Source organism: Elephas maximus, chromosome 12 (genome assembly GCF_024166365.1).
Source record: "Elephas maximus indicus isolate mEleMax1 chromosome 12, mEleMax1 primary haplotype, whole genome shotgun sequence".
In the NCBI taxonomy this organism is placed as follows: Eukaryota; Metazoa; Chordata; class Mammalia; order Proboscidea; family Elephantidae; genus Elephas; species Elephas maximus.
Genome location: NC_064830.1, coordinates 87,970,942 through 87,996,202, shown reverse-complemented (window position 1 = coordinate 87,996,202; position 25,261 = coordinate 87,970,942). Strand labels below are relative to the sequence as shown.

Below are 25,261 nucleotides of genomic sequence, written 5' to 3'. Positions count from 1 at the left end.
AACAAGCCCAGCCTCATGCCATTTGCACTTGCTGTTCTCTTGGCCTGGAGTGCTTTTCCCATTGCTTGTTGCCAAGCTGGCTCCTTCTTGATCAGGTTTCAGCTGAAATGTCATACCTGAGACATTACCCTACCTAATACGGCCCATCTCCCGCTCACCGACAGAACTTATCGATGCCTGAAATGATCTCATTTATGTCTTGGTTTTATTCTTTCTTATCTGTCTCCCCCTTGTAACATAAGTTGCTTAAGCCTAGGCACTTTGTCAGTTTTGCTCAGTTCTGTATTTCTGGTGCCCAGGACAGAGCCTGAGGCTCAAGAGCAGGTACACAACAAAGACTGGGATACACTATTACAGTTTAAAGGATTTCAGAAAGGAAATAATTTGGGAATAGGGATTAAAAATGACCTAGTTGTTAACTTGTCAGCTGTTGCATGGCCACGGACTCGGAGCTACAGCTCCACAGGGCCGCTGGGTGTCTAGTGCACACAGGCCGAACATCAGCTCTGCTGCCCGCCTGCCCTCACCTCCTTGCCCCTCAAACTGTTAGCCAGCCTTTGCCATCCCCTCTGGGGAGCCTTCCGGATATTCTCCCTCCTTTGTGCCTGCCATTCTTTGCCCCCCTTGCTGCGCTCCCTCTCCTGGTTCAGGGACTGTGAGTTGTTGACTCTCTGGACATCGGATGGATAGCAACGTGTCTAACACATGGTCTGTGGCTCCTTAACTCATGTTAAATGAGTGCAAGGGACACAGGGGTGCATGAAGGAAGGAGTCACAGCTGTCTAAACATGCCTGAGAGCCACTGTAGCACTGAGCCCATTGTCCTTCAGGAGCTCCAAGCACAGGGCCAAGGCTGGTTCCTACCTGTGGACGATCCCCAGAAGCATCCTTTGCCTCAACATTCACTTCCCCACATGACTCGAAATCTTCAGAATAGTCCAGAGGAGGTTCGATGTGGAGCCGCGAGCCAGCTTCTGTTCTGATTTGCACAGATTTCTAGATATAAAAATTAAACCATTTCAGATAGGGTAGAATGAACGCTTTTATTCCTCCGAGGGACAAGAGCTGGCACTTTAGGGGTTGGCTGTGAGAATTAGCTTCAGGGGGTGGTGGTTTGATTGGCGGTCTGTCCGGGTAGAACACAGCTGTGTTAGGACGAACGACAGACCAGCATCTACCTCATATGAGTCATGCCACCTCTGTTCAAAAGTCCTTACCAGTCCCCGCTGGCCAGAGTATGTTCAACAGAATTTTCTAAATAACTTTATTCTGAAATAATTTATCAGTGGAGCTTTATTGAGGTGTTTGTTGTTATTGTCAGCTGTCATCAAGTCGGTCTCCAACTCACGGGGACCCCACATGCAATGGAATGAAATGCTGTCATCCCCGTGATCGGATGAAAACTCGGACCACTGTGATCCACAGTTTTCATTGGCGGATTTACCTCCTCAGAAGGGCTTTGTGATCAAAGAAGTTTGGCACACTTTTTTTCTTCCTGTAGGACTTCTCAGGGTCTTTGTGTGTGTATGTATATGCACGTGGCCCCCTCCCCTGCTCTGAGATTTCCTAGAATGAAAATAGCATGGACCGTTTCCCAAACTTTTCAGATGGTGGAAACCTTGTGTGGTAGGGCATCTCTTCGTTCTAGCGCACCTTAGGTCATTCTTTGGGAAACGCTCCTTGGCCTGGTGTGGCAGACTGCAGGTTGTCCCCCAGTGTCCATTCTCCCCTGCTTATCTTGTATAGAGTTTCCAGATGTGCACACAGCTTTCCCAGCCTCCCTTGCAGCTAGGTGGGACCATGCAAACACATTCTGGCTACTGTGGCGTGGGTGGAGGGAAGGCACACGTGCATCTTCAAGGCTGTACCCTTAAAGGAAAGGGAATGGCCTCTCCTTGTCCTGCTCCCCTTTCCTGCCGGCTGGAGTGTGGAGGTGGTGGTGAGCTGTGACCATCAGAAGGAAGACAACATCTGGAAGGTGGTAGAACAAAATAGTGCCTGGGTCCCTTCATGGCCTCTTGGAACAGGGTGACTGTCTATCATCGAACTGTTGTATCAGGTAGACATTGGCTTTCATGCTGTTTGTTTAGCTTTCTCTGGTGTAGCAGCCAAACCTGTACTTTAACCAATACACATGGCAGGTGAAGTGGGAAACATGGCCTCAACCAATCTTTCCTACTTTGGGTCTGCAAGTCCAATCACACATCTGACAATCCGACCAAAAAGAATTGCTTCCTATACCCCAAGTATCTGCAGTTTTGCCAGCCCAGCCTCCTTCCCCATCCTTCATGAAACACCTCCCTCGTTTTCCTCCGGGACTGTTTCCTTCCCCCACTCTCAGTCCATGTGGGGCCCAAGGGCAGCAGTAGGCTTCAGGCTCGGACACTATCAGCCTATCCCACCTCCTCACAACACACCTGGCCAGTTGGTGCAGGGGTGGGAATGGACCAAAGACAGGTTGATGCGAGCAGCCTAGGAATCTGCTAGAGCTGGGGGAGGGGGCTCTCTTCCTGCAAGGGTGCTAAGCTAACAAGAAGGATACCAGGAGTTGCTGGGGCCCAGCCTGCCCCTAACACAGAGCTGAACGGAGCGGAAGCAGATTTCCTGAAGGGCTTGTTTAGAACCCCTGGATCCGGCTATGCCTGAGGCAAGACACTGCTGCAACTTTTTCACTTATGTCAACGTGAGTAGGATTTCTGTCATTTGTGACAGAGTCCTGACACCTCCCGTGTGCCCTAAACTCCCTACTGTGCGTTTTTGCTCGCTGTGTCCTCCCAGTGTTTGCCATCTTCCAAATCTTCCCCGTGTATTCAAATCCTACTTACTGTGGAAGCTCAGCTCAAGTGTCACCTCCTCCAGGAAAACTTCCTTGGGGTCCCTACTCCTCTCACCCTCCCATGACGTTTACTGGTGCCCCTCTGTGGCAGAAACACTGCACTCTGCCTACCCAATATCTACTGCTGTCCTCTCCATTGTCAGTACCAGACCCAATTCTGTTGAGACGGCAACATGCCCTGTAAAGATGTTCACATCACAGGAGGCCCTTGCAGCTAGGACGGCCACATGGTCCAGGCCTGGCCAGCGTGAGTGGTTAGAAGTCCATAGGTGGAGTTCTGAGAGTGCTGCTGTTTTCCTGGTAATCAGGACAGACTCAGCAGACACAGGACTTCCAGCCTTTGCCCTTCTACCCTTCTCCCTAACTAAAATGTGGATGGGACGTTTAGAGATAGAGCAGCCATCTCTTGAGAATAAGCAAGCTACATGCTAGGGATGGCCAAACAGAAAAACAGAAGGAGCCTGGGTCCCTGGTGGCATCATTCACCCATCCCACCAGCCTGGCTGTCTGTCAGCCTCCAAATGCCTTGCATATGTGAAGGGGAAAAAAAAGAAACACATACACATACACACACACAAACCAAAAACCCAATCTAGTTGGCCCACTTTCTGCTACATGCGGCCGAACTCAATCCAAGCTGATAACCTTCCTTAGGGCACTTGTCACTTTTGGTAGTTGTACTAGAGTTGCTCACACATGGTATGAGAGCCTGGGTTCTGAACTCAGGCAGACCAGAGTGGATTCCTGGAACTCTGATGCTTATTCCCTGTGTGACCTTGGGGAAGTCACCAAACCTCTCTGAGGACCAGTTTCCACATCTGTTAAAAGAAAACTAATGACACTTTCTCGGCATCACTGTCGTGACACTCAGTGAAGCAGGTTGAGCCCCTGGCACAGGGCTTTGGCACACAGCACAGTGGGGCGGCACCTATTCGCCCTACACAACACCAACTCTACTCATGTGGCCAAATTTCCCCCCAACGTGGCCCTTAAGAGCAAGCCAACCATATCATCTGGTACTCAACCAAAGAAACCCCAGCCTGTGCCAGTGCTGGAGTTAAGGCTGGTTGTGGTGGACTTAGAGAGCAGGGCCGGGATAGGGTAAGGAAAGTGAGGCACCCAGAGTGTAAAATGCAAGGAGGCCCTCACTCTCAGCGGCTGACCCTGTACTTGCATTAGCCTGAGAACACATGCCCCTTTGAATTTAGCACCCTAGGCACCCCGCTTTCCTCACTCTCACCCAGCCCTTATTGCCCTTTGGAGTTCTCAGCGGATTGAAGTTAACCTGTTTTTGACCCACGTTCACACTGGTTCCCATCAGGGCTTTTACACTGTGTGCCACATCAACTCATGCAGACCAAGCGCTGCTTCAAGGGCGTCAGGTGCATTTGCTCCTTTGGTTCTGAGAGCAACCTGTGGAGGCTGGGGCCACCACCACACCCATGTCACAGGCGGGAAACTGAAGCACAAAGGCATAAGTCACCTGCCCAAGATCACACAGCTAGGGAGTAGATGAGAGCCCGAGCAGTGTGGCCTTAGAGAGCGAAGTTATAAAAATGCTTGTCTGCTAACCAAAAAGGTTGGCAGTTTGAACCCACCAGCAACTCTTCGGAAGAAGGATGTGGCAGTCTGCCTCCGTAAAGATTACAGCCTTGGAATCCCTATGGGGCAGTTCTACTCTGTCGTATAGGGTCCCTATGAGTCAGAATGAACTCGACAGCAACGGGTTTGGTTTTGGTTTAGTATGGCTCCCAGAGGCCTTCCTTTAAACCAGGGATAAGCCAAGGTTTCCTGTAAAGGGCCACAGAGTAAATATTGTAGCTTTGTGAGCCATATGGTCTCTGTCGTAGCTACTCAGCTTTGCCATCGTAGCACAAAAGCAGTCCGGAACAATGCATAAATGAATAAGCGTGGCTGTGTTCCAATAACACTTTATTTACAAAAAGAGGCTGCAGCTGGACTTAGCCCATGGGCCGTCATTTGCCAATCTCTGCTCTGAACCACCACGCTCTACTGCCCCCAGCAGGCATGTGAAGAACAAATGCGTCAGCCAGGGCTACAGGGTCTTAGGAGAGAATTAAGAGAAACAAACAAACAGACCCACTGCTGTGGAGTCAATTCTGACTCATGGCAGTATCTAACATGCAAAAGAGGAGGCAAGGGCTGGGCCACAGATCATTCAAGAAAAAGAGAAAGTGATGGTCTGAGAAGCTGTGGCTAGGGAGTCGGCCCCCCCCACCCGAGAATAGGGGGAGGGAGAGGTGCACAAGGAGAGGGCCTATGGGACATTTTTCCTCCTAAAGGAGACGCCAGTCGCTTCAAGATGCCCCACCAGACTCCACGTGTGCTCTCTTATACTGGGGGCCACACATTCCACTCCCTCATCCCTACTGCCTGGCCTCCTTGCCTGCCTGACCATCCGCCTAGTGGCACCAGGGCTCTGGCTCCGAGTGTGCATCGCTTCCTCCAGGCTTTGTCATGTTGCTTTCAGGCATCTGTCAGCATCAGCAGTGGGTCCTCGCTCAGAGGCAACACGCTACCCAGAATACACAAAACCTGGGCTTCCAGGCCAGGAGATGCCTGCAGGCTTTCCTGCCTCCAGCCAGGATGAAGCTGTAAATGGACTCTCTATGAAACCCCCTGGGGACAGTGCACCCCTCCCACCTCCCTAGGAACCATTCGATGACATCCAAACGCTAGAGGCCTTGTAGGTGGGAGGGCAGAGCAGGAGAGGCGGATGGAGGCAGCACGGAGGGAGGACCCCTGGGCCACCTCAGGGCTGGGGAGTGTGAGGCCCAGCCCTTCGATGGGTCTCTTCCTTCATCTGGAAAGGGAGGCGCATAGATTAGGGCCTCACTACCCCATGTGCGGTTCATGGACAACAACACTGGCCTCGCTGGGAACTTGGGAGAAGGGAGAATCTCGGGGCCCATCTCAGATCTACTGAATCAGAATTGGCATTTTAACAGGACCCCAAGTGACTGACATGCACATTGAAGTTTGAAAAGCGCCAGATCAGGAGATCTGTGAGGCCTGGTGAGGGCGCTGTTGTTGTTTCTGCTTGTCGTCCCACGTGCATTCCCTGTTTACCAGTAAAAGCCTCCTAGTTTTCTTTTGAGAAGTTTCCACACACACCCCCCAGCCACCCTCACCTTCACCCTAATCCAAATGGTTCATATGGAACTGACTTGTTCCTGGGGTGGATGGGGTATGTGACTCAGGCCTGGACAATCAGAGCCACAGTGACTGGTTTAGGGAAGCCAAAGAGAAGCAATAGAGACGTAGCAATATACGGTGGGAGCTGCAGGCTACCCACCACATAGGGCAATATTGGGAAAAGCAGAGCTGAGAGATGGAGGAGTCCTGCTTCACTGACTGAGCACCTGGATACAGCCACACCTGAACTGGGCATGTTACACTGGTCAGTAAGAGAACAGGTACTAATACACCTCTGCTGGCTTATGATTTTGATCATGAAGAGGAGAAAGAGCTCCAGCATTTAGGGAAGAGAGGCAGGTCTATCTCTCTCTTCCTTATGCAGCTTTCCCATTCCCCCCTTACTCCAGAAGTATCCCTCTCTCCTCCCCCAGGAGACCGACCTCAAAGACTTGCCTCTCCAAGGCGTCAGGAGAGAGATCTGCAGTTGGCACTTAGGCACTTAACCAGCAAGTCCTTACTGAGTACTGACTGCATACAAGGTTCTGGAAACACGGCCAGATGTTTTAAAAAATGAAAAAAAAAAAAAAACAATGCCCTGGCTTCAAAGAGTTCACTTAATGTGTTCACGAAGCAACCTGTAACAAAATTAATGTGGTCCAGAAAGTTTCTAACTGCGGAGTGGATGTCAGGGGAAAAGGAATAAATAGCCCTCCATCTGGCCTGCTCTCCCGCCCCCAGCCCAAGTAGGTTCCTTTGCCACCACTGGATGGGCTTCGAAAGCAGCCCTCCCACAAGAGAACACCCACCTCCCGACCAGGCTCTAAGGGCTGCAGGCTCCAACCCAGCCCCCAGGCAGCGCGGGGCCCTGCTCCCTGCTCTGGCCTCCCACCTTCCCGCCCTTGCACAGGGATAATGCCAGTGCTCCTGGCTGCCTCCCCTCCTGGCGCGCTGCTTCACCAAAGTGGCAGTTTCTAAGTGGCTGCTCTTCCTGCCTACTTGCAGCACCCAGGGCCCGGCAGGCTCTTGCAAGATCAATTATATGCCGGGGCAGAGTTTAAAAGCCCCCCCACGCAAGCATCTATGTTCTGTTTGGCACCCCAAGGGCAGATTGTTCCACGTTCATCCTACACGTAGCCCAGTGTCAGGCCCAGAGTTGTTTGTGTGGATCTGCCGCCCCTCTTAGCATGGTGTCCTAAGAGGTACGCATCAAAGCTTATTGTCAAAATAGAAAAAAGCAAGTCTGGGGGCTGCCGGGTGTGGCTGTGCCGTAGGTCAATGGCTCCCTCTAGAGGTAGGACGGCTCTGACGACACCGACAGATGTGGGTTTGGGATGGGGAGTCACCCAGCTGCTATCCAGTCGACTCCAATCATGGTGACCCCTGGTGACCCCATGTGTTTCAATGGCTGGTTTTCTGGAAGCAGATCCCCAGGACTTTCTTCCGAGGCACCTCAGGGTGGACTTGAATCACCAGCCTTCTGGTGAACAGCCACAAGATTAACTGTAGACTCCTGGGCGAGGACTAAAAAAAAGGGCTACCTTATTTGCTATATTCTTCTCAGATTATGGAAACCCTGGTGGCGTAGTGGTTAGGTGCTACGGCTGCTAACCAAAGGGTCGGCAGTTTGAATCCGCCAGGCGCTCCTTGGAAACTCCATGGGGCAGTTCTACTCTGTCCTAGAGGGTCGCTATCAGTCGGAATCGACTCGATGGCCCTGGGTTTGGTTTGGTTTTTGTTTTCTCAGGTTTGTCTGATTTCTTACAATAACAGCACCTGACACTCTGACAGTCTGCACTGTGCAAGGTTACTGTAGAGGCCGACACTTGATGGGTTGTTTCCCTTACTGTCCTCACTGCAGGGGTTTTCAAAGCTCGGAGAGAGGAAAGGGCCTCTAATGCTTCGCATTTTCACGCGTGAGCTTTCACCTGTGAAGGTGCTCAGGCAAGCTCAGCTGCCTAGCCCACAACAGGAAACCGGATGTGGGGGTTGAGCAAGAGTGAAGCCTTTGTTTTAATAATTGCAATGAGCTAGCTTTCCAGACCTTTAAGGAAAGCCCTCCCCACAGTAAGTTGGTGGAAGGCCAATCCCTTCACTACCAATTTAATGCTAAGAGCCGATGATGTTCATCAAATCTGACAGCATTTTGGTAAGCAACGGCTCTGTTGATTAGGCCGCTGTCCACCCAAGTATTCCAAGGCTGAGGAAACCATAAATCTTAATCCACTGGGAGCAGCAGAAAAATCTAAGGCTAGAAGTGGGGGTAGGGGGAAGGACAGTACAAACAAGAGCCTGTATATCACGACCAGCCGCATTCTACGGTGACGGCATTGCGGAAGCCCACACAGCCCAGCCGCCATCAGCCTTGCCCAATCCCCAAGAATCGCAGTCTCGGCGCAGGGGGCTTTACAAGCGTGAGTGCGCCCACCTCCCAGCCAACAACTGCATGCCTCTGTGGCCTTGTGGTCAAGGCGTGCTGGGGTCTGTGCTCCAAGGCAGCCCCTTCCGTCAGGCCAGTGCCACCCAAAAGACCTTCCTAACTGTTGGCAGGAGTATAAGAAGGGAGGAGCCGTGGTGGCAGAGTGGTTACAGCACTCGGCTGCTAACAGAAAGGTCAGCAGTTCAAACTCACCAGCCGCTCCTCGGAGAAAGATGTGTCAGTCTGCTCCCATAAGGACTGCAGCCTTGGAAACCCTCTGGGGCAGTTCTACCGTCTTTTAGGTTCGCTATGAGTCGGAATCGACTTGATGGCAGTGGGTTCTTATAAGAAGGAAAATCTGCTCTATTGGAAAAGGTAAATGGGCTTGGTGAGAGGAATGGGATGTGGGACTACAGTGAATGTTGGGGAGCTACTGGGAACACTGGCAGATATTGAGGATACAGCAGAGGACACGGTGCTGTGACGGCAGGTCCACTGTGACTGCTGGGCTCCTGCTGACCTGGCTGTGGCCTCGCTGCATGGTCTCACCAGTCCCTCCTGGTGGGCACTGCTGTAGGGGAGGAACTCCAGGGCTGGGAGAGGGCCGTGGTCTCTCTCCTGAGGGGGTGGCTTTTGTGAATTTAATGATGACATGGCTGTCGTGACCACACTGCCTGATCCCTGGCTACCTCCAAGGTGATGGTACACACTCAAAAGGGTCAGGAGAGGGACTGTCCTCTCCACCTCACAGACCCAAATCAGTCTCCATGTACTTTCCACCAGGGAGAGACTCTACCTAAATCTTCTTGGGGTCAAAGGAAACAAGTCCAACCCCACTTCTTCATGACGATGGTAACAACAATAATAGTATAGTTGGCACACCAACTCTATTTACCATCCAACCTGCACCTTCCTCAATGAGAAGCTACAGGACCCACCTGTGACCCACCTGTAGCCACAGCTGACTGAGGCAGGAGTAGGCATCTCAGCCAGGACTAGGAAATACACAGGTGACCAGTCAAAGACTAGCCAAGAGACCTGGACTGTCTCTCTGGGAAGATTCCAACAAACGAACACTGAGGGAATGAGATTGCTAGCAATGACAAAGGAAGCTGGAAGCCTGTTAGATGGAGAAGTTCCAGTGGGCCAAGTGAGAGTTGAAGGTATGATGGAGCAGAGCCTGGGAGGTAGCGGAAGGTGGAAAGCAGGCGTGGAGAGAAAAACAGGGAGAAGCCTACAGGGAAACCCTGCCTCACGGCTGCTTGCCTGGGCCTGCTGGCAGCCACTCTGGCCCCCTACCGGCTGTCCTCCATGCAGCAGCTTGGGGTGTTTTCAAAACATGAATCCAAATGTGTAACTCTCCTGTTTAAAACCCTCCAGGGGATTCCTCACATTTTAAAGAAAATCGAAATTCCTGCCCACAGGGTGCCATGCTATCAGGCCTCTCTGGCCTCTGTGATCCTGTCCCTACCACGGTGTGATCTGTCCCCCCCTGACCCACAACCGTATGACTTGGCCCCTCTGGCCTCGGTGACCCTGTCCCTACCACTGTGCAACCTGGCTCCTCGGCCTCTGTGACTACATCACCCACCCTGAACCGGCCCCTCTGGCCTCTGTGAACCTGGCTCCATCACTCTGTGACCCGTCCCTCTGGCCTCAGTGACCCCATTCCTACCACCATGCAATCTGACCCTTCTGGCCTCTGTGACTCCAGCCCCCACCAGGCAACCCAGCTTCTCTAGCCTCTGAGACCCCAGTCCCTAACTGTTGTGACCTGGCCCCTCCAGACTGTGACCCCGGCCCCCACCGTTATGATCTGGCCCCCACATTGTGATCTGGCCTCTCCAGCCTCTGTGACCCCAGCCCCCAGTGTTGTGACCTGGCCCCTCCAGCTTCTGTGACCCTGGCCCCTACTGCTGTGATCTCACCCCTCCAGCCTCTGTGACCCCAGCCCCCACTGTTGTGATCTGGCCCCTCCAGCCTCTGTGGCCCCGGCCCCCACCATTGTGACCCGGCCCCTCCAGCCTCTGTAACCCTGGCCCCCACCATTGTGACCTGGCCCCTCCAGCCTCTGTGACCCTGGCCCCCACTGTCTTGCCCCTCCAGCCTCTGTGACCCTGGCCCCCACTGTTGTGACCTGGCCCCTCCAGCCTCTGTGACCCCGGGCCCCACATTGTGACCTAGCCCCTCCAGCCTCTGCGACCCCAGGCCCCACATTGTGACCTGCCCCTCCAGCCTTTATGACCCCAACCCCTAGCACTCACCCTCTCCACCACTGTGCACTGGCCACATCAGCCTCCTTTCACCCTGTCCCTGCTGCCATTACTCCTGTCTCAGGACGCTCTGCCTGGAAGTCTCTCCCCTCAGATCTTCCCATGGCTGGCTCTGTCTCAATACTCAGGCTGTAGCATGGACATGGTGCCTTCCCCTCAACACTATCTACCTCGACTTGCTGCTTTATCTCCTTCACAGCACTTGTGTCTACAATTATCTCAATTATTTACTTGCTGGATTGCTTCTGGTCCTCTGCCTCCCGCTCCTGCCCCACTGTAACAGTGGGCTCCAGGAGAATAGGGCCTGGCCAGCTTCATATACTGCTCTGACCCTAGTCCCATAAGCATCTAAAACTTAGGAAGTATTCAAAAGACAGTCACAGAATGAACAGACTGTGTGAGTGAAGTAACACACCAGAGTGAAGAGCCCAGGGGAGGTCTCCGGGATGACCACCCTCAGCATCTGCCCCTTTACTCATCACAGCCAGCACTGTTAACCAAGGAGGGACTGCTTCCTTTGTACCTGGCACTGCTTAGAACACTCCACAAATACTAGCTCATTCTATCGTCATTGGCTACTCTACAGGGAAAGTACCATCATCAACCCCACTTCACAGACAAGAAGACAGAGGCACTGAAATGTTAGGCAATTTATGTGAGACCGTACAACAATGGTAAGTGGTGGAGCCAAGGCTTTGAACCCAGGCTGCTGAGTTCTGGAGTCTGTGCTCTTAACCGTCTCTCTATAGCTGTCTGTCTCCTGCCTCCAGGTGCCCCAGCTGAAGCAACCGCCCTGCAGACAGTGCACCTGTGACATGTATGGTGCAGCATTCTTTCCCAGCAGCCCTGGGAGGTTTTGCTGACAATGAAACCAAAGCTCAGAGAGGTGACAATGCCAGGTCTAGGGTGCACGGCTAGTAAGCAGCTTGTCTGACTCCAAAGCCCACCTCCTTCTATTCCCCAAGATCCACAAACTCACCCAGGTGTAAGAGAAGTAGGCCAGTCGTGATAATAAACTGCAACCGACACTCGGTCTCCAGACTGGGGCTCAAAAGGCAGTGGTAGGGACTCCGGCAAACAGGGCCTAAAGGGGACAGCCGCTAATTGACTCCCACTGGAGGCTGCCTTGTGGGAGTAGGGCTTTCCATGTTTCCAGGGAAGTAGACACCTAGGTTTTTTTTAATATAAAATCTTTAGAGAATTTAAATGTTAGAAAATGATAACCAAAAACAAAAACAAAAAACTTTTTTAAACTATGTGAGTCTAAAAAAAATGACCTGGGGCAAATTTGACTCACAGGCTTCCAATTTTTAACTTGTGGATTCCACTAAGCCAGTCTTGGAAACCCTGGTGGCATAGGGTTAAGAGTCCAGCTTCTAATCAAAAGGTAGGCAGTCTGAATCCACCAGGTGCTCCTTGGGGCAGTTCTACTCTGTCCTCTAGGGTCGCTGTGAGTCAGAATTGACTTGACGGCAACGGGTTTGGTTTTGGTTTTAGGCCAGTCTTCCCTACGTTTGAAAACAGTTGCTGCATTCTCCTCCCACATTAGACAGTCTCCAGAACTTCACAGTAGGGTCTTCATGGGCAGGAACTGAGCTTTATTTGATTTGTTTGCTTTTTAATTCCAGAGCCTAGTGCAGTGCCAGAGCCACTGCAGGTGCCAACAAATGTCATGTTAAGTGAATGGATGATTTCTTTCACAAAATGGATCCTAGTCCCCTCACTAGGCACGTCCTGCTTGCCTCATTCTGAACTCACTCCTGTGTGTATCCACGAACAGGTGGTCCCCAAAGGACCACACGGGGGTAAAGCACAGTCACTGTGGTGAGTGCGGTGGGCTGGCCCTCAGCACCTACTCCACTCTCCTTACTGTGCCTCTGTGTTCAGGAGAGGCTGGAAAGCCGCACGCTGCGCTCCCCAGGCCCCCTTTCAGCTCGGGTTCCGGATATGACTTAGGTTCAGCCATCAGGTAGTCATGCAAGAGACAGGGAAAGCAGAAGTGGGGGGTGGGGGGCGGGGCATGTGTCACTGTTTCTGTGGTAAGCACACCTGTGGAGGTGATGGTTTTTTCAGCAATGTCCCACACTGGCTAGACGGGCTATGGACAGGGTCGTTGTTTGCCAGGTGGATCTGGCAGGCACAGAAAGACCCTGAACCCTATAGTTGTGGCAATGGCTTTCTGAGTCCTAGATCACACACAGCTAAGGGATCCCCTACCTTCGCAACTGTGTCACGGGGACCAGCTCTCCTGGTAGGCCGGTGCTAAGATGATTTCTGGTGCCATTCCTGGAGGCCCAGCTCAGCGCCCACTCCTCACGCCATCCCAATGATTTTATAAGCACCTGATGACCTCTATTAAATTTCTTTCTGCTTAAAACAGCAGAAAGTAGTGGTCTCTATTGCTAGGCACTGACTGACCCCTGACTGATGGTGCAGGAGGACAATCACTGCCCTCATGGCATCAGGAAGCCAGGAAATTAGCCATGATTGGGCCCCGTGAAGCCTGGGGCCACAGGGAGAGACTGGGAAGGATGCTAATTAAACTTGGGCCTTTTAAGCTGCACAGACTCTAGGGCCAGTCTATGACACAAATACGGCTCCTGATAATAGAAGGCACTCAAACCACTGGAAGGACTGTCTGAAGTTAGAAGCAGTGAAAGGCCTCATTAACGAGAAATTAACATTCATTGCTGAGGACGAAAAGAAGCCTCCAGGCTGTCTGCCCTGCAGGCCTGGCTCATTAGCCTCAGAGTAGGCGGCAGGAGTTAGATGGCAGAACCATCTTCCCCATTTCATCTCAGACCCAAAAATGCTGCCCCAGCAGGACACAGGACTACTGGGCTTGGACTCACATGTCCAGGGTTCAGATCCTACCTATTCCCTCCCTCCTGGCGATTAGTAGCTGTGTGACCCTGAGCAAGTTGCCTTACCTCTGTGGGCCTCAATTCCTTCAGCAGTACAATGCGGACACTTACTGACTTACAGGATGATTATAAAGCTGGACCAACAAAGCGCATATGAAAACATCTACACAGGCCCCTATGTTTGGTAATGGGTAAAATGTTATCAGGGAGCAGTTCCCAACCCTGGTGAACACAAGTGCTTAAACCTCACCTGGCACCAATTATGGCAGAATCTCTGGGGATGGGGCCTGAGCACCCAGATTTAAAAACCTCCCAGGTGATTTGAATGGGCAGTGGGGCTGAGACCCACTGGTCCGAGGTGAGGTCTGAGTGACTGCGAGGCAAGGTATATGTGGCCAAAAACACTGAACTTGAATCAAAAGACCTGGGCTTGAGTCCTGGTTCTGCCACTTCTTAGTTCTTGGCCTTGGAAAACTCATTTGACTTTTCTGAGCATCTGTCTCCTCAGCCCCTTAAAGGAAGAACAATGCCAGCATTTATCCTGTGGGTCTGCTGTGAGGGCAAAGGTGAGGAGTTACCGGAGAACATGGCCTACGCCCGGCCCCTGGTAGGTGCTTAAAAATGTAAGCTGATCAGCTCAGCTTTCTGGAGCAGGGCTTTGTCTTAGTCACCACTGCATCCCTGACATCTAAGTCTCTGCCAGGCACACAATAGGTGCTCAATAAAAAGTCATTGAATGCTTGAGTCATCATGACAGGACTGTGAGTCTGGCCTTGTTCCACTCCCAAGGAGGCTAGGGCGGCCCCCATCCAGATGGAGGGTCATCAGCAGGGAGGGCTGGCAGGTGAGGGGTCCTCAGCTCTCTAGAGGCTCACTCCACATGCAGAGAGGGCTCCATTGAAGTGCCCAGCCAGACCCACCTGTTACCCGTGGGGATTTTAAACACTTTTATTATGTTTCTATCACACTCCTTGGTCTACAGTGTGAGCTGAGGCCACTGGCTTGACCCTGCCCTGGGTTTCCAGACCTGGTGCCATCCTCGGCGCTGGACTTTGCTGGGGGCTGTCCGGGAGCCACGTCTTAAGCCTTCTTCAGCTTCTCTAAACAGGGCTCTTCGTCCGTAATCTGCACCAGAGATGAGGGAAGGAGAGTTGGTGAGGCACTGGAGACAAGCTCGCAGTGAGGGAGTTTCCCAACGTACATCTAAAATGCATGTCAGTGAACCTAGAGGCTGTGTGCACAAGCATGCTCATTGCAGCACTGGTTACAAAAGCGAGACATTAGAAAACAAGCTAAATGCCCAGGAAAAAAGGGGTGGCTTTATAGTTACAGCACATCCATGCCATGGAATAAGATGTATAATGATGTACATCCAAACTGGGCAGATCTACACATACAAGGAACAATCTCTAAGATATAGAAGGTATAGAACAGTGTGCAAAAAAGACCAGCATTTGTGTAAGGGGCAGGGAGTAGATACATTTGTTGAATGACTGCATGAATGTACTGATGGGGCCCAGGTACAGAGACTTCCAGGTACAAAGAAGCAAGAAAGGCCTGATTCTCCTAACTAGCAGCAGGTATGCCTGTCTTCCTCCACTAGGAAAGCTAGGGAGCCATCTGGTTTCCCTCTTTGCCCTGGGGACTAGGAAGCTCACGCTAAATTCCAAGCTTAATTTGCAACGACTTTCCTAAGGAACGCTTTGGGATATCACTTTCTCCTTTTATCCCCATGTTGTTGTTACCTAAGGAACGCTTTGGGATATCACTTTCTCCTTTTATCCCCATGTTGTTGTTACTCTGTTTGCTTTGTCTTTTACTATGTGTGGATCCATGGCTTGGGATCTTAGAGTACATGTGAAGCAATGAATGAGAACAACGCAATCAAGATCGTTGCGTGCCAGGCACTTCACATTTCTTACGTCATTTAGTCTTCCTGGCAAGCCTACAAGGTGGGCAAAATTATTCTCATTTTACAGAAGAGGAAACTGAGGGTCAGAGAGGTCCCAATTGCCTGAGATCTCAAAGCAGAAAGTGATAGAACAGGGTTCAAACCCAGCTCCGCCTCATTCTAAATCCCTTCCTTTCCAGTCGCATGCTGGCCTCTCAAGTGGCTTCCCCATAGTAACATGACCACATTGGACCTGACTCCATATGCTCTGCCATCTCATTCATTCAACCACCAATTGTTTTTGGTGCCGACAGCGGCCCAGACATTGGGCTGGGTGCTTTCCTATTATGCTTCACTGGCGTTCTGTGCTTTTATTATAGATCACACAAAATCTGGTTGAAGTATGCATGGTATGGATTAACTAAATGCAGAAATGAGCATGAAGCCAACTGTCACACAGGGGTTAGGTACTGAATTTAACACATATAAACTGAAAAACAGGTCTCATCCAAATTACCCTAGGAAATTCCTTAAATTACTGGCACTTGAGATCTAAGAAACATGAAAGCCAGGAATTTTGTGCTCTGGCCATCTTTGCCCTGGGTTAGTGAAGGTCAAGACTGGTTTGAAAAAGAATTTTAAAAAAGGATTTTTCTCTCTTTCTCATGCTCACGCACTCTTTCTTTCTGGCCAAGCAGGCATTTGTTGTTGTTAGCTGTACAATAGGATGAGACCGTTGTGATTCACAGGGTTTTCACTGGCTGGTTTTTGGAAGTAGATTTCTTTCTAATTTGTCTTAGTCTGGAAGCTCTGCTGAAACACTCAAGTCTATAGTTCACTTGTCTAGGTTAACTAGTTATCTGCTGGAAAGCGTCCGTGCATGGAATGTGGATTTACTCCTCTAATCAACTGATGCTGTTGCTAGACCTGGACAGGCCTGCGCTCACCGTGTGTCCCCTCGGCATGTGAGGCACCTCTGGAGAAGTCGCAGTGGATGGCTTTGCGTGGCGACGTCTTCAGCTCAGAATTGGCCCCGTTGATGTAGACAGAGAACCCCTGCTCCAAGTGTTCCAGCCTCAGCTGCACGGGATCCTTGGTTTTCAAATGCTTTAATATCCTGGAAGAGAAAGGACTGCTTGCTCCTCCTCATAGGAGTCTTGGCCGCCCCCCAGCACAGAGCCAACTGCTGCCCTGATGGCGAAGCGTCTCTAATCAGCGGCAGGGTGGCGTGGGCCCAGCTGCTCGCCTACAAACAGCCTCTATGAGGCCCATTAGACACACATTAGACACACAGTGAAGCAGCGAGAGGGAGGGAGGCTGCCGCGGGCCCTGTGGGGCATTCCTGGCTCTGGGGCTGAGGCTGGAAGCTGCATTAGCAAACACGAACACACACGATCTGGCCCCGTCGAGGCACATGTGTACACAGCTGCCACACAGCCTGGGTCTTCTGAGAGGATCCCAATCTCCTGTGATTTTACTGTGTGGATAGTGACACTTTATTCAATATGTAACAAAATGTGGCTTAGGGTCTAAGCCTTCGTGAGAGGGATTTCATATAATACAGCTAGAAATTAGACCAGACTGATGGATTTTTCCTTCAGAAAATGTGTGTGTGTGTCCTCAAACACTCACCCTTGATACCTCAAATGCCGTAAGTTCTTACTCTGAAGCAGTTAAAAAACATAGCAATGTAGACCTTTGTTTAAGATGAAGGATGTGACCATCCTAGCTAAAAGGGCAAAAAGGGTCTTGGCATGAGCATGGCCTGGTCTCTAGTTCAGCTTTCACAAAAGCCTCACCTCACACCTTGGGATTGGCCTTTACCCACTCCTGACATGGCAAGCCATGCACAGTGCCCTGGTGTCTTCTCCAGTCCCCTCCAGAACCACCTCCACTTGAGGCCAAACTCCTCAGTGTCTTTCAAACACCTCAACGCACCCCACATCAACTGGATTTACCACCACACGAGAAGAATACAGACAACCAACCAACATGGCAACCCATGTGAATCCTCTGTGGCAGATACCGACCAAATTAGCAAACTTTAAATTTTTAAAAATAATATATGAAGGTATCACATAAAAGGTATATAATACGTACCAAGCTCTGTTTTAAACACTTTACATGTATTAAGACAGCAATCTTCACGACAACCCTATGGGGTAATTACGTTTACTATTCCCATTTAATAGATGAGGAAACTAAGGCACAAAGAGGTTAAGCGACTTGTGGCAGGGCTGGGATGCAAACTTAGGCAATCTGGCTCCAGGGTCTTCAGCACAACACAAAGGACACAACTTACAAAGCCAGGGAGATGATGTTGAAACTGGCAAACTCAGACACTGCTAGCAAACTCACAGAGCCTTCTCGGAAGGAATATTGAAATACACAAAATGCCACATGCCTGGTTTTTGCCCAGTCAACACGTTTTGGCAAATTGTTCCTGAGCAAACTCTGGGCAAGAAGATATTTAGTGTTTAGTTGAGACAAAACCTTGAAAGCAACTGTTATGGACTGAATTGTGTCCCCTCAGAATGTGTGTCAATTTGGCTAGGCTATAATTCCCAGTATTGTGCGGTTGTCCACCATTTTGTATCTGATGTGATTATCCTATGCATTGTAAATCCTAACCCCATGTTAATGAGGCAGGGTTAGAGGCAGTTATGTTAATGAGATAGGACTCAATGTACAGGATTAGGTTTTATGCTGAGTCAATCTCTTTTGAGATATAAAAGAGAGAATCAGGCAGAGAGGAAAGGGCCTCCTACCACCAAGAAAGAAGTGCTGGGAGTGAACAGCGTCCTCTGGACCCAGAGTTCCTGCACTGAGAAACTCCTAGACCCAGGGAAAACTGGTGGGAAAACCTTCCCCCAGAGCCAACGGGGAGAGAGAGCGCTCCCCTGGAGCTGGCGCCCTGAATTTGGACTTCCAGCCTCCTCGACTGTGAGAGAATAAATTTCTGTTCGTTAAAGCCGTCCACTTGTGGCATTTCTGTTATAGCAGCACTAGATAACCAAGACAGCAGCCAAAACGTCTAACACTAGGGGAAATGGAAGCTGGAATGCTATGTAGTTGCTATAATGGTAAAGACTTTGTAAAAACAAGAGGGAGAGAGGTAAAGCGGAATAAGAACAGTACATACATGGTCAGCGCAGAGTTGGAAAAAGTGTTTGTGGACCCAGAGCGGACAGTGATAAATGTAAAAATTAAGTCAGTTGTTGAGCTAGGGCAATGGCATTGCAGGCCATCTCTCTGTTTGTTTTTTAAATGTTTTAGCTGCTGACACATCCATCTTTTCAACAGTTGTGGCAGGAACATTTATTACAGGCTCCTTATCTCTTGCCAGCCTCTGAAGCCTGAGAGATACCTGATTGTTGGGCAACAGCACAAAACAAAGGAAAACACAAGTAACCAAGCGACAATCTCCAAACATGGCAACAGCTGTACTCACCAAAGCAAACAATCAAGAACGCTATGGGGGACCAGCAGCCTCCAGAGAGAGAGAGAGGGGGGACCAGGCCCCGGGAGGCCCCATGGCGGAGCAGGTCAGGAATCTCATCTCCCAGGCAGAGCGCCTGCCTCAATTTCCCTCCCAGGGACCACCCTGTGTCCTGATGCTACGTTCATCCGGAAACTGGGGCTAGCGCTCCATGTGGACCTCTCTTTAAGCAGAATGATTTATGAAAATATGGATTTATGAAACTGATAAATGAGAAGATAATTATGCAGACTGTGAAAGGCATTGCTAAAGGAGCGCCCTACTGCAGCTGAGCGCGCATCAGTAATATTCATGTTTTTTTCTTAATTGATAGTCTACTTTGCATAAAAAGCCAGTCTATTCTCTTGCCCTGTTTTATTTTTCCATAGCGCATGTATCACCGCCCAATACTGGATAATGGATTTATCTGTGTATTTGTCTCTTCTCCCGCCCTGAAATCTAAGCTCAGAGCCAGGAACTGTGCGGAGTGCTCTCCATCCCCGTTTCTTGAACAAGCGGCCTCAAGGACCCCACGGGAGTGCATGGATGGAAATCCTAACACTCACAGCAGCTGCTCATCTGATGTGCATCCATGAAGGGGCTCATTTGGGTCTGAACCCCTGCTGAGAATTTGCATTTCTAACACCAGTTCCCAGGCAATGCTAATGTTGCTGCTTAGGGACCAATTCGGAAAGCCACTATGTAGCAGAGCAGTGGTTCTCAAAATTTACTATGCAGAAGAATCACCTGGGGATCTTGTTAAACTGTAGATTCTGATTCAGTATATCTGGTATGGAAAGGCACATTCTCAGCAGGGGTCCCAACCAGTTTGAAGCTCTGCGTGTCTGGTTTGAACCCCTGTGTGCATCACAGGCATCGCTTCCATTTTGTCCCTGCAGTGACCTTTGGGGGGAAACAGTGGATAGCTTTTGTGCACAGATGAGGACATGCAGGCACAGTGAGGCTAAGGGTACGGACTGTCAAGAGGGAGTGTGACGGGGACATGACATAGTTGCACGCTGAGGTGGTCGGGATGATGCTCCTCTCGGGGCACTGAAGCAGGGACCCGGGTGGTGAGGAGGACTTAGCTGAGCACAAAGGCCAAGTGTGTGGGCTGCTTATGGGACACTGGCCTAATTGTGACTGGGTTTATGACTGGCTGATCGCTGGTCTCTGTGGCTGTAGCTGTGGGATTGTGGGCCAGCCACATGGCTCCTCTAAACCTCAATTTCCCCGAGTGTCAACTGAAGGGTACTCTAAGGGTCAGGCATTTAGGGATTATCTGGTTGTCCGCTCAGGGAGAAGGCATTTTTAATATTAAAATGATGACGATGAGGAGGAAAGAAGTCGACTTGGGTGACAGGCTCACTATGGGCCCTCAAGTACCTCATCTCACCTAATCCTTCAGCAGCCTCAGTGTTAGGTCTACCATCAGCCATGTTATACAGGAACTTGCCCAAGGTCAGAAAGCCAAGGATGCAGCTGAGCCAGGATATAAATTTCAGCTCATAGGGCTCCAGAGTCTGTGCTTTCACCCACTCCTCCCTGCTGCCCCCTACCTCTAACACTAGGCATCAAGAAACAGGGGCTCTGAGCAAGGAGAGTTCAGAGGAGGGAGCAATCGCTCCCAGCTGGAGCCTTCCTGGAGGTGGTGGTGTTTGAGTCCAGCCTTGGAGGATACAGGGGTAGTGGGCAGTGGTGGACACGGGGCAGCCCACAGGGCCTGGTGTTTGTCCTCCAGGGTATCACCTCAGCAGAGCAGCGATCTCAATTCCCATCCATGCATGTCAAGGGGGCAGCGTGTGGAGGACACAGCTCAGTTCTTGAAGCTCAGCCACTTTCCCAGCTTGCATGACCTTGGGCAAGTCACCACACCTCCCGGGGCCTGTTTCCCCTTCTGTCAAATGAGACTAAGGATGCCCACACCTCAGGGGGTTGTGAGGATGACCTGCGGTTAAAGCAAACTCTGAGTTGGATTAAAACTCCAGCTAGACTGGCCCGTATGAGGCCCCCAGTGAATGCTAGTTCTCTCCTCCCTTCTCTCAGCCTGAATCTCCTCATGGGGCACTGGGCTCACTCTTTCATGGGCATGTTTTCCTCAAATGACCTTTTTCAAGGAACAAATGATAATACCATCACTGAATTCTTGGTGAACAAATCTGTGTTCACCCTCCACAATTCAATTCTCTGTCACCATCTCCTCAGATACAAGGGCCCTAATCTTTTCAGTCGCTCCTCACATCTCAGCCCTTTGATCACTCTGGTTGCGCTTTGGTGAGCCTTGCTGGTTGTGATTACATCTTTCATGAAGCTGAGTGACCAGAATCACTAAGACTCTGTTGGGAGGAGCAGCAATGTGGGTTTGTGCAGGGGTGAAACGGGGCTGCCAGCCTTGCAGAGTCTTCTCCCTCTTCCCCACCCCTCCTCCTGGAGCATGTGATCACTTCCTACCTTCTGACACAGTTACGGGTGGCTCTGAGCTCACCCTGCCACTAGCCAAGGAGCTTCTCAAGGGCAATGGCTATGTGGTAGATACTTGTTCTTTTTGTTTGCCCAGCAACTCCCCCTCATCTTCCAAAAATATCCCCATGAATTTCCTTTTGGGAACTGTTCCACTCTCTCTTACTCCATGTGGTTTGGGTGGAACTGACTCTGTCTCTCAACTTCAGAGGTGGCAAGGGGTGGTTGGTCAGACGATGCCACCTCACCAGACAGTGACTGACTGGCTCAGGGATGGGAATGGAACCCAAGCCAAGCCAATGGCAGCCCTCCTCAGCATGTTTACTGGGCAATTACGAGAGAAGTATTCTCTTTCCTTTGGGGTAGGGGTAAGCGCAGGGCTTCCAGTGGCTGACTTTGCTACCATGAAGGAAGTATCTATCTGACTATGAATTTAACATGGGAAAACAGAGCTGAGAAATGGAAAATGGCTGACTTTAGTGGCATGTCACTTAGATCCTGCTATGCCTGAAGCCAGTCCTATACCCTGGATTTCTTAGTTACATGAGTCAATAAGTTTCCTTGTTGTTTAAGTCCTTGGACTTCCATCCCTTACAAAAAATGAGTACTGAGTAATATAGTCTGTCTTCCTCATCTCAATGTTCCTCTTTGTACTAGTGTAATGCCAGACACTTAGATTACTCAATGCAATCTCACTATATGAATGAAAGAATAATGTCACTCAGCATCTTTTGGGCAGCTGTGTTCTGGGCAGAACTCACCCAATGATGGCACAGCCCTGTCCTGGGTTTTCATCTCCCATGGTGCCCAGCGTAAAGCTCAAAGGATGGTTTTCTGCCTAGTCATGCAACTAGGTTTCCACATTAACTGCAGTTGATTCCCACAAACCCCCCTCCAGTGAACTTAAGGCCACTGGCAACCCTGGTACATTTCTGTCCTCTTGACAATTCATGATAATGTCAAATAAAACGTAAATAAGAAAGTGCAGCCCGCCTCTACCACTTCCTCCAGGCTTTGTGAACTTAGGCAAATTGCTCACCTCTTAGAATCTCTGGGTGATGGAAACAGTTAAGTGCTCAACTACTAGACAAAAGGTTGGCAGTTCAAACCCATCCAGAGGCACATCAGAAGAGAAGCCTGGCAATCTGCTTCCGAAAGGTCAGTCCTGAAAACTCTAAGGAGCTTCTACTCTGCACACATAGGATCACCATGAGTCAGAATTGACTCCATGGCAACTAACAACAACTAGTTCAGAGGTTCTCCACCGGGGGTGGTACCACCTCCCTAGCAGGCTCTGGAAATGTAGATGAGTGTTAGTGTTGTCATAGAGACTGGGCTGTCAAAGTGGAATTTAGAAAGGTGAGGGGGGCAGGGATAATAAACTCCTACCACTGGGTCTCTGCTTCCTTGTCTGTAAAATGGGTGTAAAACTGTATCTGCCTCATTGGGTAGTGTGCAGATCAAATGAAATGATGGGGCGAGGCACCTGGCACGCAGCAGGCACTCCAGAAAACGTGTCTTTAAGGCTCGACCCAATGATGGCTCCGAAGTACTCCCTCTCTTGATAGGTCTCTATTTCAAGGTGTTCCTTTTCAGTTCTGTCTTCTATTTTCCTGTGATCAAGCCAGCTCTCTCTGGGTGACAACACGTCCTCCCAAATTTTATGGCAACTCAGTGTTGATATATATTTTTAATTGCCTTTGTGCTGGGACCTTGTCTCTAGAAACTCTCATATATGCTCTTGGCTGGTCCCCCTGTGATCGCACACTTATTGATCCCTTGATTAATGAGAGCAATTTGCTCATAAGGAACTATGACACTTTCCTCCCAGACGAGTCACACATAAATGATTAAACCATCACCCAGGTGTGTGGTGGCATCATCCAGCCAGCCGGCCAGAGACTGAATAAAAGCATCCTGCTCCGTGGCATTAATGATGATAAAAACCCAGGTCGGTTTAATCAGCACTCGTTCTGCTCCTGGTTTGAGGTCATCCGTGGGATGATGGAAGATAAGTGTGGAGCAGCTGGGCAAGGAGGACATCCCATAGCATTTCTGGTGGGTACTGGTGAGTGTATTTAGTTCAGAGGTTCTCCACTGGAGGTGGTACCACCTCCCTGGTGGATGTTGCTGTTGTCATAGAGACTGGGGAGTCATAGTGGAATTAAGCAAGGTGGGGAGTCATAGTGGAATTAAGCAAGGTGGGTGGTGGGCAGGGATACTAAGCTCCTACAAAAGCATGGGGTTATCCTGCACCAGGAAAACTCATCTCACGCGATATGTCACTGGTACCCCTGTTGACCAACACCAGATTCTCCGGCCTGGAAGACCTCTCAAGTCCACTCCCATAGTACAAAGGCAAGGCCCAAATGAGCACCCCGCCTTCCTACAACCCCTCCCACAGATCTGTTTTGCAGGGTCTGTGGCATTCTCATGCTTGTATTGTGTTTAAATTTGAATTCATTACCGACATTTGAAAACTCAGGAGATATTGCAACACCAATCCAGATGATAGCATCTCTGGAAAACATGGAAGATCTGGACCCCTGTTCCCATACAACACCTGCTGGACATGAGAGCTCTAGGTCCTCACTGTCCCCACTCAGCCAGCTTCACTCACATTTCATACCTGTCTGGCCCCTCCTAGCATCTGAGTTTGCAAACCCAGCTGGGTGCAAAGCTTTAACTGAAGAAAACCCACAGTGAACTGACAGTGAACTTCCTCAGTCTTGCAAAGGCATCTGAAGAGATGAAGCCTCCTTCAAACCAGGGCACGCTGCCTTGACCTTGAACACTGTATACACTGCAGGCTTTTTCAAGAACCAGCTGTCCAGAGTCAAAATCCACCCTAACTAATGGTAAATGACATACTGATCAACTTCACACATGAATGTAAAATAATTCCACCGTCCCATAACAAGGCATGATGACAGGCTCAGATTTCAAAGCCTGTAAGATCACAGACTGGGCAATTCAGGTGACTAATGCGCAGGCCTGCCAAAATTCTAGCTTTTCATGACAATCCCACCTTCTTCCGGAACAGAAGCAGGAGGCAAGAGGTGGCACTTACACACCGAACAGCTTGCTACAGCTCAATCAAAAGAAGAAATTAAATCCATGGACGGGGAAACAAGAGCTGGGATTGCAGGTGATATTCTAAGCCTCTGAGTGGAGGGTGGCTCTGCGTCCCCATTCCCATCAGAAACAAGAGCTTTGCACTGTTAGTAAATCTAAAGAGGATTTTTATTTGGCTAATGTTAAGGGCTGCCGTCGAGCGGCTTCATCTTACCGGTTCCTCTGCTGAAGCAATATTAAATACTCATCATGTTTCTCATCAAAGTCTGTCACCATGTCCTTAGTGTAACCCTGAAATGAAGAAACAGAGCAGTGTGATATTGGAATGCAGGGAAGCACTGACTGAGAGCTGGGGCGCTGCATACCCCGCCCAGGAGGCCAAGGGGCAGAGGCCGACCATGACGAAGGCCCAGCTCCCTGGGTGCGTCACTTGGTGACTCAAAGCCCCAGAGGCTGCCTGCCTGATGGCTCCGTGGGCCCTGAACATACACAGCTTTAATAATCTACAAAAGGAGAAAGTTGGTTCCCCAGGCCTGCCATCGTTCATTCCTCCTGTGCCCTCCCTATAAAATCAAGGGCTCTCTCGAGATTGAGGCTCTACTGTTTCCTCAACACTCATTATTTCCTATCTCAATCGTCATAACCAAACGCAATTCAAGTCAGTTGTTTAAAAGAGGATCTCATTTTTTCCTTGCCATTACAATAAAAACACATGCTTCTTGTAAACCAAAAAAAAAAAAAAAAAACCTGTTGCCATTGAGTCTGTTCCTACTGACAATGAGTAGGACTGAGTAAAACTATTGGACAGA

General features: G+C 50.2%; 1 protein-coding gene across 1 annotated transcript in view; it reads right to left on the bottom strand.

The window, feature by feature from the left end:
* Positions 1-25,261, bottom strand: part of KATNIP (katanin interacting protein) — a 201,643-nt gene that overhangs the window by 123,722 nt on the left and 52,660 nt on the right. Inside the window, exons 3-6 of the mRNA XM_049902788.1 lie at positions 24,667-24,743; positions 16,387-16,556; positions 14,576-14,673; positions 865-996 (exon numbers count right to left, since the gene is read on the bottom strand). Coding sequence (XP_049758745.1) covers positions 865-996; positions 14,576-14,673; positions 16,387-16,556; positions 24,667-24,743 — 477 coding nt within the window. The remainder of the gene's footprint in view (positions 1-864; positions 997-14,575; positions 14,674-16,386; positions 16,557-24,666; positions 24,744-25,261) is intronic.